Here is a 22,136-nt window from a genome sequence, read left to right as displayed (position 1 = left end):
TGATCTGTGAACTCTACATGATACAGACAACATTTTGATGTCATTATACTCCTTATAGTGTGCTCTAACATATGGAGTATGTCTAGATTCATATTTTTCAGATACATTTATACAACATAAAAAATATCAAAAATGACCCTTTTATTTTAAGACATTGTTTGAAACAAAATAATCTACAATACATACAATTTACAGGATGGGCTCTCTGCAAAGTCTGAATTTCTGATACACTGTGTTGGTGTTCCTAAAATGTATGGTAAATGGATTCAAAGGGAGCTCCATCTGCTGGTGAATTGCTGAATATGCAATCCTAAAGGAGGGCTGTGATTAGTTAATGAGCCATGTCCATTTACGTGTATAAAATGGGTCATATAATTAAGAGCCCACTCTAGAAATGTGCTGTAATTGTAGAGTATAATGTTCTAAACAATATCTATAAAAAATAAGCTACATCAAAAAGGGTAGTTGAGATTCATATTTTTTATGTTGAATAAATTAAAGTAAAATGTGTTTCAGAATCTAGACATACTCCACACTATAAGGAGTATAATGACACCAAGATGTTTATCATGTACAGTTCACGGATCATAAGGTCTTAGAGGAGGCAGGTATGTCTTAAAATTGACACTTTTCCCCCCAAAAAAATCTTGTGATACAAATGTAAAAAGCATGTCAAACATCCTTCCTCCCCATGAGGTTTCTATGTGAGAATTTCCAGAACAATTTGATATACAAAAAATATTTTACACTCCCACTAGTGTGAAATCGCTCACTTTGTCTATATATACTGAACAAAAATATAAACGCAACATGTAAAGTGTTAGTCCCATGTTTCATAGACACAAAAAGTGTATTTCTCTAAAATGTTGTGCACCAATTTGTTTACATCCCTGTTAGTGAGCATTTCTCATTTGCCAAGATAATCCATCCACCTGACAGGTGTGGCATATCAAGAAGCTGATTAAACAGCATGGTCATTACACAGGTGCACCTTGTGCTGGGGACAATAAAAGGCTACTCAAAAATGTGCAGTTTTGCCACGCAACACTGCCACAGATGTCTCAAGTTTTGGGGGAGCATGCTGACTGCAGGAATGTCCACCAGAACTGTTGCCATATAATTTAATGTTCATTTCTCGACCGTAAGCTGCCTCCAACATTGTTTTTGAGTATTTGGCAGTACATCCAACCGGCCTCACAACTGCAGACCATGTGTAACCACACAAGCCCAGGACCCCCACATCCGGCTTCTTCACCTGCGGGATCATCTGAGACCAGCCACCAAGACAGCTGATGAAACTGAGTTTGCACAACCGAAGAATTTCTGCACAAACTGTCAGAAACCGTCTCAGGGAAGCTCATCTGTGTGCTCGTTGTCCTCACCAGGGTCTTGTCCTGACTGCAGTTCGGTATTTTAACCGACTTCTTCAGTGGGCAAATGCACACCTTCAATGACCACTGACATGCTGGATAAGTGTGCTGTTCTCATGGATGAATCCCGGTTTCAACCGTTTCGAGGAGATTGCACCATGTGGGCGAGCGGTTTGCTGATGTCAACGTTTGAACAGAGTGCCCCATGGTGGCAGTGGAGTTTATGGTATGGGCAGGCATAAGCTAAGGACAACAAACACAATTGCATTTTATCGATGGCAATTTGAATGCACAGAGATACCGTGACGAGATCCTGAGGCCCATTGTTGTGCCATTCATCCGCCGCCATCACCTCATGTTTCCGCATGATAATGCACGGCCCCATGTCGCAAGGATCTCTACACAATTTCTGGAAGCTGAAAATATTCCAGTTTTTCCATGGCCTGCATACTCACCAGACTTGTCACCGATTGAGCATGTTTGGGATGCACTGGATTGACGTACAACAGCGTGTTCCAGTTCCCGCCAATATCCAGCAACTTCGCATAGCCATTGACGAGGAGTGGGACAACATTCCACAGGCCACAATCAACAGCCTGATCAACACTATACGAAGGAGATGTCACGCTGCATGAGGCAAATGGTAGTCACACCAGATACTGACTAGAATCACCTTTGGCAGTGATTGCAGAGTCTTTCTGTGTAAGTTAAGCGCTTTCTACACCTGGATAGTGCAAAATTTGCCCAGTATTATTTTCTAAATTCTTCATGCTCTGTCAAATTGGTTGATCATTGCTAGGCAACCATTGTCAAGTCTTGCCATAGATTTTCAAGCAGATTTAAGTCAAAACAGAAACTCAGCCACAGGAACATTCACTGTCTTCGTGGTAAGCAACTCCAGCGTAGATATGCCCTTGTTTTAGGTTGTGTGTCCTGCTGAAAGGTGGACACTGTCTGGTGGAAAGCAGACTAAACCAGGTTTTCCTCTAGAATTTTCCCTGGGCTTAGCTTCTTTCTGTTTATTTTTTTTATCCTGACAAACTCCTCAGTCCTTAACGATTACAAGCATACCCATAACATGATGCAGCCACCACCATGCTTGAAAATAGAGTGGTACACAGTAATGTGTTGTATTGGATTTGCCCCAAACACAACACTTTGTATTCACTACAAAAAGTGAATTGCTTTGTCACATTTGCAGTATTACTTTTGTGCCCAGTTGCGAACAGGATGCATGTTTTGGATTATTTTTTATTCTGTACAGGCTTCCTTCTTTTCACTCTGTTAATTAGGTTAGTATTGTGGAGAAACTACAATGCTGATCCATCTTCAGTTTTCCCCTATCACAGACATTAAACTTTGTAACTGTTTTAAAGTCACCATTGGCCTCATGGTGAAATCCATGTGCAATTTCCTTCCTCTCCGGTGACTGAGTTAGGAAGGACGCCTGTATCTTTGTAGTGAATGGGTGTATTGATACACCATCCAAAGTGTAATTAATAACTTAACCATGCTCAAAGGGATATTCAAAGTCTGCTTTAAAATATATATATATATATCTCTACCAATAGGTGCGAGGCATTGGAAAACTTCCCTGGTCTTTGTGGTTAAATCTGTGTTTGAAATTCCCTGTTCGTCTGAGGGACCTTATAGATGGTATGTCTGGGGTACAGAGATGAGGTGGTCGTTCAAAAATCATGTTAAACACTTATTGCACACAGAGTGAGTCCATGCAATTTATTATGTGACTGACTTGTTAAGCACATTTTTATTCCTGAACTTATTTAAGCTTGCCATAAGAAGGGGGTTGAATACTTATTGACTCAAGACCTTTAATATTTATTTTTCCATTCATTTGTAAAACATGTGAAAAACGTAATTCCAGTGTGACATTATGGGGTATTGTGTGTAGGCGAGTGACACATCTCAATTTAATCCATTTTTAAATTGAGCCAGTCAATTTTTATTTTTTTTTAAACGTAAAGGAGTGTGAATAATTTCTGAATGCACTGTAATTTCCCACTAATCTGGGAGGTGAAAGGCACCAGGTAGAGGGTTGTACTGGACTGTATGTGGAGGCAGGGCCAGGCGGGGATTTGGAGAGTGGGGAGGAGAGGCATGGTATTAGGGGAGTAGGGATTTGACTCTGGTATAAAGCAGCTGGTCTGGAATCTTTCAGACAGTGGAGATGTGAAATAGTGTTTCTTGGATAGGTGTGTGTGTGTGAGAGAGAGACTTGGGCTATGGGAGGGGAAAGTGTGTGTGTGTATGCGTAAACTGTGCATGAGAGACATGGACATGCATATTCCGTAGTAGTCCTTGTGCTCTGCATAATACAACATTTCTGCAGCATTCAGCTCCTAGCTTTGTGATAATCTCATTGTTTACATTACTGACATCCTCCTCTCCTATCGACCTGTCCTATGCTGCCACTCCAGACATTACACCCTCCTAATGCCCCCTCTAAACCATCCCTTCCTCTGGTCTAATGTTACAGCTATATTCCTGCTACCGCTGCTACTATTATTAATGTGACCGATGCTACTACTTCCGCTAACGCTAATAGCCTACTACTAGCCAAATCAGCATTTCCTGTAACCTAAGGAGCTAACCTAAATGGCTAGTAGCTGAATTGCTGATTTTGCAGTTTTCATTTGATATGAACCTACTGGCAGTTAGCCTATGCTAACTGAAGCTACTGTTGCTAGTATTAGCATAGCATTGCTCTGTTGTCATTTATGGCGGGTACAACTGACATTTGTGTGCGTCTTCCTCTGCTGGCGGCTGATTGTGTGAGGACAAATGCGGTGGGATATGAACTCCCACGATGGGCATTAACCCCGCGAGTGCCAAACTCTGAGGTCACAGTGCAACCACACAGCTCTGAATCTCGTTGTCTCTTGTTTTAATCACAGACGCACTTTCTGCAAAGCCCCTATATTTTCATCTATCTTTCATCTATCTATTGTTGTCTCCATTACCCTATCAGTCTTTGTTGGTTTTGTCTGTCTCTCTGTGTTGGCCACTATAATCAAATATGTTCCAGTTCTGTCTATGGGATAAACAAGACTTGGAAAATTTGAGATGGTGGAAAGCACTAAGTAGGAGTGTGGTAAATAACTTGACAATAAAGGTTATACAGTAGTAGTGCTGTTATTCCGTGTAGTGGGTGGTTGAAGTGTGCCATTTCTTTCCTCAGTTATTAAAAGGGTGTTTATATTATGTTCTGAAGACTCTTCTTCCTGTACGCCTACTGTAGGCACTCTCGCCTCAGCCAAAACCTCCCCCCTCTACGATTTTACCTCTCTCTTTCATCCTTCCCACCATTGCTCACCTCTCCACAGTTAGCCTTTGTGCAATACACCTGAAACAGCAGGCCATTTTAACTCGGGACCTGACGATGACTCACCCAGCACCACCAATGGATTTCATTCAAATCTGTGCTAAACACACAAGTGATGTCAGAGCCTCTCCCTCTCTCCTTTCTCTGCTACTTTACACCCCTGTCAATCATGTCTCTCACTGCTGGGCCTGGCAGGAGGTAGAGATGATGGAACAAAGAGGGAAAAAAGGGAAAGAGACCGAACCCCTCTGCTTGAGCAGTGCTCCACTCTCTCCTGAAGAGCAGGAGGGTGGGTGGGAGAGCGATCGGGAGGGCGGTAGAGAGAGCAGAAGATTGGAAGGAGGAGAACAGGAGGGAGAACGGAGGGAACAAAAAAAGACTGATTCCCCTGTTCATCGATCGTCACCTGAGTGATGGGGCCGGGGGGCACTGGCCTGCCTACACAGCCTAGGCTATCCAGGAATGCTACTGTACACACACAATTACACAGACACACACATACATACAACCACCAGGGCTCTACAGTGCTACCATTTTGGGGATATACAGTATGCTCCCCCTTCCTAAATATTTTTCTGTGCTACCTGGAATTTTTATTTGTGAGCACCAGTGCCCCTAGAAAAATCACCCAGATAATTGTTCGAGTGATTACTTACAGCAGCCTCTGAATGCCATAGGGAATACATTGAGTGCAGATATTCGTGCAGATATTCGTGCTATAGGATTCAGATAGGCCTAATGTAGGCTATATCTCAATCTATAAATCTGTTTTTCTATTGCCACTTAACCCTGTATTTTGTAATTGCTGGCAATTCTTACCATTAATACCTCAAATATTTTTCATTGTGCATTCAGTGCTACCGAACGGTGTTCAACGTTTCATTAAACCGAATAGGTACTGTACTGAATGACTTGTTGATTATGGTTGCCCGGAGGGTGATTGTCTATGGTGTGCTGCATCAGGACTCTGTTATCACCTGAACTCTCGTTATGTGGACGGGCAACTTCCTCCAAGTTGTTAAGAACTAATGGGCCCACCTCTGTGTCCATTTTGTAGTAGCTAGCTGAACCAAGTTTGATGCATGCCTCCACATGGAAGGAGAGTCATCGTTTTCAGCAGCGTTAGCCAGCACTGCCAAATGTCTGGCTACCGCTCGCCTGATTGCAGCCATACTACTTGCCAGGAGAACTGGGTTACTCTAAACTACCTACCGGTTCTAAATCCCTCAAGTGTGTGACATTGATCAAATAATGGTGTAGGATAAAACCTACGGACACACCCCCCCCCCCCCCCCCCATTATCATATTGGAGGAAGAAATACAGAAATAAATGAATAAATATATACAGTACCAGGCAAAAGTTTAGACACACCTACCCGTTCAAGGGTTTTGCTTTATTTTCACTATTTTCTGCATTGTAGAATAATAGTGAAGACATCAAAACTATGAAATAACATATATGGAATCATGTAGTAACCAAAAAAGTGTTAAACAAATCAAAATATACTGTATATTTTACATTCTTCAAAGTAGCCACCCTTTGCCTTGATGACAGCTTTGCACACTCTTGGCATTCTCTCAACCAGCTTTGTGAGGTAGTCATCTGGAATGCTTTAACAACAGTCTTGAAGGAGTTCCCACATATGCAGAGCACTTGTTGGCTGCTTTTCCTTCACTCTGCGGTCCAACTCATCCCAAACCATCTCAATTGGGTTGAGGTTGTGTGATTGTTGAGGCCCGGTCATCTGATGCCACACTCCATCATTCTCCCCCTTGGTCAAATAGCCTTTACACAGCCTGGAGGTGTGTGTTGGGTCATTGTCATGTTGAAAAACAATTGATAGTTCCACTAAGTGCAAACCAGATGGGATGGCGTATCACTGCAGAATGCTTTGGTAGCCATGCTGGTTAAGTGTGCCTTGAATTCTAAATAACTCACTGACAGTGTCACCAGCAAAGCACCGTTACACCTCCTCCATGCTTCACATTGGGAACAACATGCAGAGATCATCCGTTCACCTACTCTGCGTCTCACAAAGACACGGCGGTTGTAACCAAAAATCTCAAATTTGGACTCATCACACCAAAGGACAGATTTCCACCGGTCTAATATCCATTGCTCGTGTTTCTTGGCCCAAGCAAGTTTCTTCTTCTTATTGGTGTCCTTTAGTAGTGGTTTCTTTGCAGCAATTTGACCATGAAGGCCTGATTCACGTAGTCTCCTCTGAACAGTTGATGTTGAGATGTCTGTTACTTGAAATCTGTGAAGCATTTATTTAGGCTGCAATCTGAGGGGCAGTTAATTGCCGATTTCTGAGGCTGGTAACTCTAATGAACTTATCCTCTGCAGCAGAGGTAACTCTGGGTCTTCCTTTCCTGTGGCGGTCCTCATGAAAGCCAGTTTTATCAGCGCTTGATGGTTTTTGCAACTGCACTTTTCGGATTGGATGACCTTCATGTTTTAGGTAATGATGGACTGTTTCCCTTTTCTTATTTGAGCTGTTCTTGCCATAATATGGACTTAGCCCTATTTGGTAAAAGACCATCTTCTGTATACCAACCCTACCTTGTCACAACACAACTGGCTCAAACTCATTAAGAAGGAAAGAAATTCTATAAATGCACTTTCAACAAGGCACACCTGTTAATTGAAATGCATTCCAGGTGACTACCTCATGATGCTGGTTGAGAGAATGCCAAGTGTGTGCAAAGCTGTCAAGGTAAAGGGTGGCTACTTTGAAGTATCTAAAATATATTTTGATCTGAAAATAAATGAGTAGGTGTCTCCAAACTTTTGACTGCTACTGTAAATGAATGTGTGAATTATTAAATACCACATTTTAACATAGATACCGTAATTTACGGACTATTAAGCGCACCTGAATATAAGCACCCACTGAATTAAAAAAAAAAGTTATTTTGAACATAAATAAGCCGCACATGTCTATAAACCGCAGGTGTCTACCGGTACATTGAAACAAATGAACTTTACACAGGCTTTAACGAAACACTGCTTGTAACAAAAATAAATAGGCTTTAACGAAACACGGCTTGTAACAAAAAATAAAAAATTAGCAGTAAGCTTTAGTTGTCCTTTTGCACTGAGTCAATTCCTCACGCTGCTGTTTCCAACGTCTTATCATCGACTCATTAAGACCAAGCTCCCGTGCAGCAGCTCTATTTCCTTTTCCAACAGCCAGATCAATCGCCTTCAACTTGAAAGCTGCATCATATGCATTTCTCCGTGTCTTTGCCATGATGAGGGTGACAAAATGACTACCGTAATCAGAATGATGGGAAGTTTGAGAGCACTCGATTTAATCTAAACAGTAAACAAAAAAGTTGTTTGACCTTAACCCGTTTGGCAATTTCATTGGTCTAATGAAAGCTTCATGCCGGCAAAAAACTGAGCACGTCACAGAATGTGTTTTTTTGGAGAAAAAAAAATTGAAAGCGGGAAAAATCCATATATTAGCCGCGTCATTGTTTAAGCCGCGAGGTTCAAAGCCTGGGAAAAAAGTTGCGGCTTATAGTCCGGAATTTACGGTATGTGGTGGAAAATGTATGAATTTGCCTGCTGATTTATTTATTTGTGTATTCATTTATTCATCTATTTGTGTGCATTTATTTGTAATTATGACATGTTTGGTCCTCCAGACACATGTGCTCCTTGTAAAATGTCAGCCTAGAGCCCTGCACACCACCTCTGTAGTGATGCTATACTCATCTAGGGTGTTTGTGTTTTGAACCCAAACGATGAAATCACGAGGCCACACACCTTAAGGTAAAGTAGGCTTATTGTGTGTGTGTGTGTGTGGGAACCAGAATCAGTTTGATCCATTTTCAACATTACTGAGTCAACTGGGTTGTAGCACTGTATTGCGTGGGTTCTGAAGTTTTACTGCTCTCGTCTGAACCAAACGAATTGAACTCAGCGTTTCCGAGGGGTGAGGGAGTTCGTATTGATGTGGTAACAACTGTGATTGTGGCATTTTAAATCAGTAGCAGTCCCATGCATTTAGTGCTGTATAATCACAGAATTATCACACAGGCATCAGAAGCTGCTATTAGTTCAACTGTGAAAGCATTACTTTGAAGTATGTGTATTGTATAATTTACTCTGTGTGTGCATGCATACACGTGTATCAATGTCAGGAATTATTACACTGAACAAAAATAGAAACGTAACATGTAAAGTGTTGGTCCCATGTTTCATGAGCTGAAATAAAAAATCCCAGAAATGTTCCATATGCATAAAACGCTTATCTCAAATTTTGTGCACAAATTTGTTTACATCCCTGAAAATATCCCAGTTCTTCCATGGCCTGCATACTCACCAGACATGTTTGGGGTGCTCTGGATCAACGTGTACTACAGCGTGTTCCAGGTCCCGCCACAATCCAGCAACTTCGCGCAGCCATTGAAGAGGAGTGGGACAACATTCCACAGGCCGCATGGCTGGAGTTTGGCTGTTCTCTCCCCCCACCTGGGCTGGGCTCCAGTGTTTGTTTAGACTATTAGGTCCAGAGTGTAGTGTGTGTATGTGTGTGAGGCTCTACAGATGCTACACACTCCAGAGGCCAGAAAACAGGAGAAGGGGAGAATGAGAAAAGAGGTATTGCACAGAGAAAGGGGAGACAAAGGCCAGTGTCTATCAGACAATCTGGCACCCGGCCTGAGTGAACCGTCTCAATCTCCCTTCTCTTCTCCACTAGACTAATTTCTTTGTCTCTCTCATCCCTCTCTTCTTTACTAGGCTGCTTTTTGTATCCTCCCAAATCTCTCGTTGTTTTTATTTTATTTGATCTTTTCTCCTTTACCTGGTCAGGGCCCGTATCCACAAAGCCTCTGAGTAGGAGTGCTGGGATCAGATGCCCCACCTGTCCCATGTCATTTTATTCATTATGATCTAAAAGGCGAAACAGAACCTAGATCATCATACTACTCTGAGAGGCTTTGTGGATACGGGCCCTGGTGTCTTTTACACAGCTTCTCATCGAACACAACCTCACTCACCGAGATCTCACTTTCCCTTTCACTGTCTCGCACTCTCGCCCTATCACTTTTCCTCCCTTGTGTGATATCTGTCCTTGGCTCTGTCCTCTCTCTCTTGCTCGCTCTCTCTCGCTCTACTCATGTCACTCCATCTCTCATTGCCCCACCACACTGAAGTAGTTATGTCATAGATATATATGATACTCAGGAGGGGAGCTTTGTTGAGCTGGAACAGTAGGAACATGTTCTTTCTTGGTCACAGCTGCACCGTGTAGTCGTTCTGTACTCACTGTGGGTCTCAAATGGAGAGTTGTTCTGTTGCAGTGGACAGAGAATAGACCTACACTGCCCTCATGTGGTCACTACTGCGCAATACATCAATCGGTAGCCATTGATGCTATGCCACTATCTTTCAAGCGAATCATTTCACAACCGCTAAACAAGGCTGCTCCATTATTTTTTTTTTATGCGTGTGTATATCTATCTTCCTTCATCAATCTACACACAATACCCCATGATGACAAAGCAAAACTGTTTTTTTAGAATTTGGGGCAAATTTACATATGTATTCAGACTCTTTACTCTACTTTGTTGAAGCATCTTTGGCAGCGATTACAGCCTCGAATCTTCTTGGGTATGACGCTACATGCTTGGCACACCTGTATTTGGAGTTTCTCCCATTCTTCTCTGCAGATTCTCTCAAGCCAGGCTGGATGGGGAGTGTTGCTGCACAGCAATTTTCAGGTCTCTCCAGAGATGTCCGGGCTCTGGCTGTGCCGCTAAAGGACATTCAGAGACTTGTCCCGAAGCCACTCCGGCGTTGTCTTGACTGTGTGCTTAGGGTCATTGTCCTGTTGGAAGACGAACCTTCGCCCCAGTCTGAGGTCATGAGGGCTCTGGAGCAAATTTTCATGAAGGATCTCTCTGTACTTTGCTCCAGTCATCTTTCCCTCGATCCTGACTAGTCTCCCAGTCTCTGCCACTGAAAAATATCCCCACAGCATGATGTTGCCACCGCCATGCTTCACCGTAGGGATAGTATTGGCCAAGTAATGAGCGTTGCCTGGTTTCCTCCAGACCTGATGCTTGGCATTCAGGCCAAAGAGTTGAATCTTGGTTTCATCAGACCAGAGAATCTTGTTTCTCATGGTCTGAGTCCTTTAGGTGCCTTTTGGCAAACTCCAAGCGGGCTGTCATGTGCCTTTTACTGAGGAGTTGCTTCCGTCTGGCCACTCTACCATAAAGGCCTGATTAGTGGAGTGCTGCAGAGATGGTTGTCCTTCTGGAAGGTTCTCCCATCTCCAAAGAGGATCGAGCTCTGTCAGAGTGACCATTGTGGTGGAATATTCTATTCAAGTGAGAGAGACTTGGTCATTTCTTCAAACAATCATCTTTATTCAATATCGATTAATTATTGCAATTATGAAACCGTCGACCAAACAGTCTTGGCTGGGCGTCCAGCTCTAGGAAGAGTCTTGGTGGTTCCTAACTTCTTGCATTTTAAGAATGATGGAAGCCACTGTGTTATTTGGGACCATCAATGTTGTAGATTCTTTTTTTTGTAGCCTTCCCCAGATCTGTGCCTCGACACAATCCTGTCTCGGAGCTCTACGGACAATTCCTTCAACCTCATGGCTTGGTTTTTGCTCTGACATGCACTGTCAACTGTGGGACCTTATATAGACAGGCGTGTACTTTTCCAAATCATGTCCAATCAATTGAATTTACCACAGGTGGACTCCAAGGTGTAGAAACATCTCAAGGATGATCCATGGAACAGGATGCACCTGACCTCAATTTCAAGTCTCACAGCAAAGGGTCTGAATACGTATGTAAATAAGCTGTACTGTTTTTATTTTTAATACTTTTGCAAAAATGTCTAAACACCTGTTTTCACTTTGACATTATGGGGTATTGTCTGTAGATTGATGAGGAACATTTTTTATTTCATCAATTTTAGAATAAGGCTGTAACGTAACAAAATGTGGAAAAAGTGAAGGGGTCTGAATACTTTCCGAATGCACTACATATTCAGGAATTGGGGGTGGGGACGTGTTGATTTCCTCGTGTAGCAGACAAATGGGGCACTGGCTGTCAGTGTAAGTAGCTAGCATGCTAACCTTAGCCAGATAGTGGAAGTTATGAGCACCATTTCAGTTAAGAGTGGCATACTGTAAGTCAGGTGAAAATAATAATTTCAGAAAGACTACCAGCCTACCTGTTATGAGTCTCAGCGGTGCCTGTATGAGCTGTTGACATGCTGAGGGTTGATGTTTTTCTGACTCTTGCCGTTTCATAATTCCAGTGAAACTATTGGATTCCAGACTTCATTAATATTTGGACATGCACACGGACATTATCAAATCGCTATATTTTTTGTTCTCTTATTTCAGCACGCTAGCTAGCTATATATCACAATGCATTATCTAAATTGTGCAGCTATAAATCAATGCATTATCTAAATGAATTTGCATTAAACTTTAGGAGTCAAAACCATTCATCTTGGGGCGAAGCGAGGTTCTAAAAAGCGTGCAAAAACATTAGTTTGCACCCCCTATTTTAATTTGCTCCATGAGAAGTGTAGGGTCGTCACAGCCACAAAGTCATAAACGCTGTTAATTTTAACATTTTTCTTCTTAAAATCTGATTTTAAACCCAACTCACCTTCACCTTAAATTAAGACCAAAAAGATCATTTTTGTTTTCATGAATTTGATATAGCCAATTTTGACCCAAAGGCCACAGAGAAAAGCCGTTTGGCTCTTAGATGACTCGCGAATTGGAAGAACTTTGCATCAGATGTTTCTAAATTAATAAATCTGAAGTCACAAATTCGGATTTAACCCTTCAAGCCCAAAATCGATTAGACTTTGAATAAGAATTGATTTACATTGTTGTGAAACATCATGGGTAAGCTCTGGCCATCTTTCAGCTCAAAGTGGATTTCTACTGGTGTGGGTGTTTTTAAGTTCATTTGTACCAGACTCATTTAGGATGACTCACACACCTATTGAGTTGTATTCTTACCTTTTCTTGTCATTTGTATTTCAACCAATTCCATCTCACACTAATTCAAGGTAATGAAAGCCGCCAGAGATTCAGAAAGAAATGGTTAGCTTCATGCAACTTCAGGTCTTAATGGAAGGCAAATTAAATTTCAGCACAAAAATGTTTCTTCCGGCCTGTCGGCATGCAAGTCATTTCCTCTCCTTCCTTTTCTTTGCTGATTCGCTGCAGAAGCAAACAGAGTTTAGTGCAATGGATCATGACCTTTCAGTACAGATATTGAATGATTAGTAACCAAAACGGAGCACACTGAATTGTTCAGTGACACAACAACACTATGCACATGCATGTGTGCTTGCGTGCATGTTTCTCTTGTTCACTTATAGTGCTGAGCAGTTAACCAAAATGTTGTTTTTTCAACAACTAATTTACCAATGTCGGTTCAATTATTTGAATTCCATTTCATTCTGTTTTTTTTCTGTGGGCTCGATGTGCAATTTCTGTAGAGAGAAATCAGATCAAGCCTGAACTGTGCGATATAGTAGGGAGTTGTAGTTTTCAACAGGCCAATATTCCAAATAGTTTAGTGCAGAAAACATAGTAATGAACTACAATGACCACAATCCATTGCACGCCCGCTTAAACTTGTCCAGTCTGTGTAGAGCAGACACGGAGACTGACCATGTAGAGCCTTTCAATCTGACGTCTACAGTGGCCGTGCAGCATTTGCTACGATGAGGCCTCCACAGAAGTCAGAGCAGTCATAGCTTGCGCTTTGGGGAGCTGTCATACTCATCCAATGAATTGGTCTGCACCGCACCACTCGTAGTGATTCAGTGCTAATCTCTATAGCCATCCATCTTAATTACAAGCCACAGGCTATATGAAAAGACAAGACCTTACCTCTTCTGAGATTTTGGGGTCTGTTTCCCGGTGCTTGACATAGGAGCTCAGCCAAGATAGCATGATGTAAAAAGATTGCACCTTTGCCAAGATAATCCATCCACCTGACAGGTGTGGCATATCAAGAAGCTGATTAAACAGCATCATCATTACACAGGTGTACCTTGTGCTGGGGAAAATAAAAGGCCTCTCTAAAAGGTGCAGTTTTGTCACACAACACAATGCCACAGATGTCAAGTTGAGGGAGTGTGCAATTGCATGCTGACTGCAGGAATGTCCACCAGACCTGTTGCCAGAGATTTGAATGTTCATTTCTCTATCATAAGCCACCTCAATGTCGTTTTAGAGAATTTGGCCGGACGTTCAGCCTGCCTCAACAACCGCAGACCACGTATAACCACGGCAGCCCTGGACCTCCACATCTGGCTTCTTTACTTGCGGGATCGTCTGAGACCAGCCACCCGGACAGCTGACTAAACTGTGGGTTTGCACAATCAAAGAATTTCTGCACAAACTGTTAGAAATGATCCCAGGAAAGCTCATCTGCGTGCTCGTCGTCCTCACCAGGGTCTTGACCTGACTGCAGTTCGGCATCGTAACCAACTTCAGTGGGCAAATGCTCACCTTCGATGGCCACTGGCACGCTGGATAAGTGTGCTCTTCGCATGAATCCCGGTTTCAACTGTACCGGGCAGATGACAGACCGCATGTGGGCGAGCGGTTTTCTGATGTCAACGTTGTGATCAAGAGTGCCACATGGTGGGGTTATGGTATGGGCAGGCATAAGCTACGCATAACGAACACAATTGCATGTTATTGATGGCAACTTGAATGCATAGAGATACTGTGACGAGATCCTGAGGCCTATTGTCGTTCCATTAATCCGCCGCCATCACCTCATGTTTCAGCACGATAATGTGATGATGTGCGGCCCCATGTCACAAGGATCTGTACACAATTCCTGGAAGCTGAAAATGTCCCAGTTCTTCCATGGCCTGCATATTCACCAGGCATGTCACCCATTGAGCATGTTTGGGATGCACTGGATCGACATGTTAGACAGCGTTTTCCAGCTCCCGCCGATATCCAGCAACTCCGCATGGTGGTCACACCAGATGCTGACTGGTTTTCAGTCAAAATCGGATTTTAGTAACCACATTGTGGGCCTGTTACAATACATCAATCATGACAGATTTGACAAATATCCACATTGTTAGATCAGATTTGTTGAATGTGTGCCAATCTAGCATCCTTCTATCCCCCACGGTCTGCATTCCATTGACCTCTCTACCGCATCTATCCCCATTACCGCCCCGATCTCTTTCCAGGAGTTCAAACTCATGTTCGTGTCTTTGAAATCCCTACACGTCATAAAGATGTTTTAGTGTGACTTGTTCTGATAGCCTTTCGTCAAAGTTCTGCAAGTGAGTTTGTGTTTATACAGGGTATACCGCCCCCACCTACGTCGACCAATCATGTCAATACGGAGCCCTCCGCATTGTTAAAAAAAAATTGCGAGGCTCACGGCATCACACTCTCCCTACAGAGCCTTTGGTCAGCATTTCCCGATCAAGCGTAAATTGGCGTAAAGAGAAGAAAGCACACATGATCGAAAGGGGATAGAAAGTGATTGATCTAAGTGATTGATAGTTGGTATGCCTTATTTACTTGAAATAACTACTAAAATTGTGATTTTGTCAGACAGCATAGGCAGCAGCTCTATAGAGATGAGATGTTGGTTTGGAATGAAATAATGTGATCAGGTAAAACAATTTTTCTTAAAGTAATGTGAGTAAATGATTGTTAATAAGTGATAAGCAGGACTTTTTATTAATTGTTTTATTCACTGTTACAGCATTCAACCCTCATATTGCATAGTGCATTTAATGTCAAAATAATCAAACTGTAATATCCTTTTTTTATAATCAAACCGAACCGACCTTAAAAGCACAAATCGTGGGGTGGCGCACAATTGGCCCACCGTCGTCCGGGTTAGGGGAGGGTTTGGCCGGCAGGGATGTTTTTGACCCATCTCGCTCTAGCAATGCACGCTGACGCGGTCGCTAGGTGTACGGTGTTTCCTCTGACACATTGGTGCGGCTGGCTTCCGGGTTGGATGGGCATTGTGTCAAGAAGCAGTGCGGCTCGGCTGGGTTGTGTTTCGGAGGACACATGGCTCTCGACCTTTGCCTCTCCCGAGTCTGTAATGGGAGTTGCTGCAATGGGACAAGACTGTAACTACCAATTTGGATACCACTATTATTATTATTATTATTATTTTTATTTTTTTTAAAGCACTGTTCGCTCAGCACTTTTCTCTTACAAAAAAAGTGGGTGATATCTTGCTTCTCCTGCAGATATTCAGTGTTTCCGCCCTGGCTGCACTGGTTGGGCTGACTTTATTATCTCAATTATTTTCACGTTAGGTTATTGTACAGGGAACAGACAAAAACTCTGAGTAAAGCTCATAGAGTGCCAATAAATGGCACAGTTCTAAGATACAATTATGTGGTAAAGGTCCTCAATCAGTTAGTACATGTCTGTTGTCCCTGCCTGCTGCTTAGCAACGCAGCACAGCAACAGTGACTCTAAAGAATCCATCCCTTCCTCTTTTTCACCATGGCTTTCTCAAGTCGAGGCCGTTATGGTCCAACACGATGTAGAAAGAAGTGTCTGCATTGCTCTGCAGGGGCATTTTGATAAGTGGTTTGTGGGTACTTTTATACGTGTGCGTGCGTATTACATGGTATGTGTTTGTTTGTCTCTTTCTGGTCACGACTGAGTTTAGTTTGCTGTGACTTCCTTAGGAAGTCTCTTTGTTTCCTCCTCAGATTATCTGCAATAAATCAGTCTTCTACCGGGGTGACATGCTCTTTGCATTTCCCCATTTACATGTGTGTGTGTAAGATTCGCTTATTGCCCCATTCTGAGTGTCTCACAGTATGTGTCGAAGTCCTAGACAGTGTGACATGGGAAACTCCGATAGACAAGATGTGGAGGCACATATTTCGCACCAAACAGGGTTTTCGTGTGCCCCAGGCAAGTATCACACCACGTGTGTGTGTGTGTGTGTGTGTGTGTGTTGCTTGGCTGTGTGTATTGCTTGGCTCTGTGTGGTGTATTTTAGGAGCTAAAAAAGGGGTTTCAGTGACCTGAGAGGTAGGCGTAGGAAACGCATCTGGCAGTAGCCTCTGACCTTGACCGAGCTACTTATCCTTCCTGACTGTCACAGTGGAAAGGCAAAGGCCAGAGTACAGTCAAAATAGACTCTCCTAGAACCTCTGACTTCAAATAAGTTGACATTTTGTTATTCATCACTTGTGTCTGAGACTTTCTAGAATACATGAACAATGATGACTGAGAAACTATAAATGCTATCATTGTAGCAAAATGTTTTAGTAGTTATACCATTCTAAAGTCACTGATTTGATACCTTGTTTTTTTTGGGGGGGGGTACCCAGCACCACCACTTTGAGCAGATTTGCCTTGTCTCTGGGAATCGTACTTGTTCCATCTCTCTACAAAGAACTTGAATTACTTCTAGTCAGCACAGTGTGCGAAAGCCTATTGAGTGTTCTGTCAGGTGAAATGAACTAATTTACAGCTTGGCTTAGAAAATGGGTTGCAGCCTTCTCGGAAGAGCAAGAGACTGTGGAACAATTGTCTATATTCGCTATTAGCTTTGTGTGTGTGTGTGTGTGTGTGTGGGTGGACAGGACGCAAGCTCACTGCCCTTCCACTGTGTCCATGTGTGTCACTTATTTATAGAGCCCACAACTCCTAGCCTAAAATAATGCCTTTATTGGTGGCTGACCCAATGTCATGTGGTAACATCATACAAAAACGGCTTATTATTCTCCTTCCATCGCCTCGACAACCAACCTTTGCTGTAAACGCTGCATGTGACGAGTCCTGTATGGGCCACGTCAATTCCGAGCCCAACCCGACCCACCCGCATAGAACTGTTTCGAGAGCCGATCCGTAACACGACAAATAACATACATTTATTTCATGTTTTTTATGACTCCAGAGTAGTAGGCTATTATTCTCCTCCCTGTTAATTTGTCTGCATGTCTTTTCAACATTTGGATAAAAGGAAACCATTCCATGAATTAAGAGTGAAAGGCCTATCTTATTAACACAAGGAAATGCGGCACATTGAAAGCTTATAGCCGACATAATAAAACAATACCTTTTACATTCAATATTGTTTAGATAATCAAATAGTTTACTTGAAACTTTTCAATTAAACTATTCCAAGAATCGCATATTGTCTGCAAAAATGTATTTATTTAGTAGGCTCTACTCAAACTTTTACCAGCCACCGGTTTAAAATTGATATGGCCTGTGTTTGGTCTAAATGAACGAAAGCCTGAATTAACATAATAATGAACCGTTCCACTCGCCAGCTGATTTCTTTGCGGGTCAACTGTGCGGAACCACGGATATTTGACCCGATGCAAGACTCTGTGACATACAAAACTGAAATCATTTTCCCTGTGACACCTTCCAATCAGGACCGGTCCCATATTACCTGGGTAGAGAAGGACTTTGCCAATATTAATGCCAAGGTAAGATTATTCCTCATTCATTGGCTTTAGCTTACTGCCAAGGCAATACACTCTGTTCCTCTATTGCTTTGCTGGGCTAAGTCAACACTGTCAACAATGCTAGCATATGCAGCGACTAAATTACTGTCTGTCTGACTCAAATGACTGGAGAGCTATTGCATTTCGCTCTATAGTCCGTCCACCTAGGTGTGGCTGTCTGAGAAGAGAATGTATTTCTTTACAAGTATTGGCACCTTGCTCACATCTTGGCTCTAAAAATGCACTCTTCAACATCAGTTTAAAATCCCTGTGGATTTTCTAAGGCTATCATCACATAGCTTTAAAGGGATTCCTCAAGCTTCGTTGACTCTCCATTTAAAGTGTCTCTTAGTCCAGGACTAGGCTCTGTGTGTGGGGAAACCTGCCCAAAATTAGTTATCACCTTAAGAGCTGATTTATTACTATATGAAGATCAGTTGATCTTCATTACAGTAGCAGTGATACACTATACAAGATGTCTTGATCTGGTTATAGTAGAGCAATAGAGCTCTATAGTATCTAATATGCAATCTTAGGAGCCTGCAAAAGAAAGTGACTTAGCAAGTAGATGGAGACTGAGTGAAATAGTGTTCTGTGAAGCTAAGAGGAAGTGTGTATTGACTCATATAGACACACAGTGACAGTGTGTTTGTAGGGATGTGGAAGGCCCTCTTCTCACACAAAGACAGGGGTAGAGACGAGGATGGCAGGAAAGAGGCTGTAAGCGATGCCTGTCATCAGGCTGTAAAAGTGTCCCGGTCTCCTCTCTCTCGCTCTCTCGCTCTCTCTCTCGTCCTCTCTTGCTCTCACTCTTTTTCCCCTGTCTCTCTTGCTGTCTGGGTCATGGTGTTGGCAGTTAGGGAGGCAACACCTCGTCACTGCCCGCTCTGTGACCATAGCCAAAGGGAAACGGGGCAGAGCGGCGCATGATGGGACGGGAGGGGCCGCTGACCTGTCAGTTCCAGCAGGAAGGAGATTTATCATCTGTGACATCGACTTCAGAGAGGAGGGCTGAGGATGAACTGTCTCTCTCTCTCTCTCTATCTCTCTCTTTCACACACTAGTTGTGTGGGTTCTGCATACAGGTCTCAGAGCAGACTCTTTGTTCCTTCCTGCCTCTCGCTCTCTCTCTCTCTCTCTGTGTTCAGCAGTAGCCAGAGCTCTGTGCTTTCAGAGGACAGGACACACAGAACTAACAGAGTTTGCTTACATACAGAGAGTACAACTTTCACCCCATCTTACCATGCAGTCTACCAGTCTGGTATGAGAGTGGGGACTCTGTCCGGAGGTAGGGGGGTCAGGACTGGGATGGGGTCTAGGCTGGCAAGGCGATGATGAGATGGAAAAGGACAGGAGGAAGTTTAAAGTGAGCCGCTTGCTGACCCTCTACCTCTTCAAGAAGCACCATAACAAGGCTTTGACCAGCATCAGCGCACCACAGACACAGATTGACCATGGCACCTCTACAGAGAAAGAGACAGGCAATGAGACAGACGCCTCCCATGCAGACAGTCTCAACAGGACCCAGTGGAAGGTAATGTGGTCTTCACACTGGGGAAAATGGTCATGCAATTAAGTGAATTTTCGACTTAAGATGAAGGCTTCAGAATACAGAATTAGATCTTCGCTTATTGTCATATGATTGTGTGTGGACTATGGGGCAGGAGATGTCCGTTAGTCAGGATGTTGTCAGTGTTTCTCCTATATTAATTTAGCAGCGGCGGGGTACTGCTTTTTTTTCAAAATAATTTTTGGGATGGTGAATGACAAACAAAGTATGTAGAAAAGTTAATGGAGCTACTCAGCATAAAAATAAATGTCTTCTCACTGTCAAATGCATTTATTTTCAGCAAACTTAACATGTGTAAATATTTTTATGAACATAAGATTGAATAATTGAGACAAACTGAACAAATTCCACAAACATGTGACTAACAGAAATGGAATAATGTGTCCCTGAACAAAGACCAGTACGGGGAAAAAATGTATGAAATGTATGCATTCACTACTGTAAGTCGCTCTGAATAAGAGTGTCTGCTAAATTACTAAAATGTAAACAAAGGGGGGGGGTCAAAATCAAAAGTAACAGTCAGTATCTGGTGTGGCCACCAGCTGCATTAAGTATTACAGTACATCTCCTCCTCATGGACTGCACCAGATTTGACAGTTCTTGCTGTGAGATGTTACCCCACTATTCTACCAAGGCACCTGCAAATTCCTGGACATTTCTGGGGGGATTGGCCCTAGCCCTCACCCTCCGATCCAACAGGTCCCAGACGTGCTCAATGGGATTGAGATCTGGGCTCTTCGCTGGCCATGGCAGAACACTGACATTCCTGTCTTGCAGGAAATCACGCACTGAACGAGCAGTATGTCTGGTGGTCATGCTGGAGGTTCATGTCAGGATGAGCCTGCAGGAAGGGTACCACATGAGGGAGGAGGATGTCTTCCCTGTAACGCACAGCGTTGAAATTGCCTGCAATGACAACAAGCTCAGTCTGATGATGCTGTGACACACCGCCCCTGACCATGACGAACCCTCCACCTCCAAATCGATCACGCTCCAGAGTACAGGCCTCGGTGTAACGCTCATTCCTTCGTCGATAAACGTCAATCCGACCATCACCCCTGGTGAGACAAAACCGCGATTCATCAGTGAAGAGCACTTCTTGCCAGTCCTGTCTGGTCCAGCGACGGTGGGTTTGTGCCCATAGGCGACGTTGTTGCCGGTGATGTCTGGTGAGGACCTGCCTTACAACAGGCCTACAAGCCCTCAGTCCAGCCTCTCTCAGCCTATTGCGGACAGTCTGAGCACTGATGGAGGGATTGTGCGTTCTTGGTGTAACTCAGAGTTGTTGTTGCCATCCTGTACCTGTCCCGCAGGTGTGATGTTCGGATGTACCGATCCTGTACAGGTGTTACACGTGGTCTGCCACTGCCCGTCCTGCCTTCTTGTAGCTTCTGTCTTAGGCGTCTCACAGTACGGACATTGCCATTTATTGCCCTGGCCACATCTGCAGTCCTCATGCCTCCTTGCAGCATGCCTAAGGCACGTTCACGCAGATGAGCAGGGACCCTGGGCATCTTTCTTTTGGTGAAGTTATTTGGATTTTTATGAATTCTTTGAAAGACAGGGTCCTGAAAAAGGGACGTTTCTTTTTTTGCTGAGTTTATGACGAAATGTGTAGAATTGCAGGAAATTAGCTTTAAAGTAACTGCCCAGTGAAAATCTCACTTTTAAATTTTAATTGCGAGTTTATCATTATTACCTTCACAGGTGTTCACCATGCTAAGTGCTTCACAGCATGTTTAGTTATTTGCAACCCAAACAAAGATAAATATTGATAGTAGGAAAATGGAACAATATTAACGTATGGTTCTTTATGATTTGTTACTAAGGTACATTATTTTATATTTATTGCAATAAACCATGCTAGCGTTATGAGACGTTATATACAGTGGGTTCGTGAGGGTTTTTACTTTAAAAAGATTAACTTGACACAAGTTAGGCCTCCCGAGTGGCACAGCAGTCTATTGCAGTGCTAGAGGTGTCACCATAGACCCTGGTTCGTCCCCAGGCTGTGTCACAACCGGCAGTGATTGGGAGTCCCATTTGGCGGCGCACAATTGGCCCAGCGTTGTCCGGGTTAGGGGAGGGTTTGGCAGGGGGTGTAAGCCGTCATTGTAAATACGTATTTGTTCTTAACTAACTTGCCTCGTTTAAATAAAGGTTACATAAAAAAAATTGGTGATATTGTTGTCAGTTTAAGTGGTTTAGCAGTGTGGTAGAAGTGTTTGGTCAGAAGTGTTAGCAGTGGTGGAAAAATATAACCAATTGTCATACTTGAGGTAAAGATACCTTAACAGAAAATGACTCAAGTAAAAGCGAGTCACCCAGTAAAATACTACTTGAGTTAAAGTCTAAAAGTAT

At 43.1% G+C, this 22,136-nt stretch overlaps 1 protein-coding gene across 5 annotated transcripts in view; it reads left to right on the top strand.

Moving 5' to 3' along the window:
• LOC115162588 (ribosomal protein S6 kinase 2 alpha) overlaps positions 1-22,136 on the top strand; it is a 167,166-nt gene that overhangs the window by 99,883 nt on the left and 45,147 nt on the right. The window contains exons 1-3 of one of the 5 annotated variants that reach the window (XM_029714040.1): positions 16,543-16,655; positions 18,134-18,187; positions 19,605-19,739. The exons of 2 other annotated variants lie outside the window; for them this stretch is intronic. In XM_029714040.1, coding sequence (XP_029569900.1) covers positions 16,608-16,655; positions 18,134-18,187; positions 19,605-19,739 — 237 coding nt within the window. In that variant the 5' untranslated portion in view covers positions 16,543-16,607. Of the gene's footprint in view, positions 1-16,542; positions 16,656-18,133; positions 18,188-18,582; positions 19,740-22,136 lie in introns of those variants that run through there. 2 more of the 5 variants (XM_029714042.1, XM_029714043.1) reach the window with 2 other exon arrangements.

The sequence above is a fragment of the Salmo trutta genome, chromosome 25 (genome assembly GCF_901001165.1).
Source record: "Salmo trutta chromosome 25, fSalTru1.1, whole genome shotgun sequence".
In the NCBI taxonomy this organism is placed as follows: Eukaryota; Metazoa; Chordata; class Actinopteri; order Salmoniformes; family Salmonidae; genus Salmo; species Salmo trutta.
Note: the sequence above shows the minus strand (reverse complement) of the source record. Positions and strands in the feature narration are given on the sequence as shown.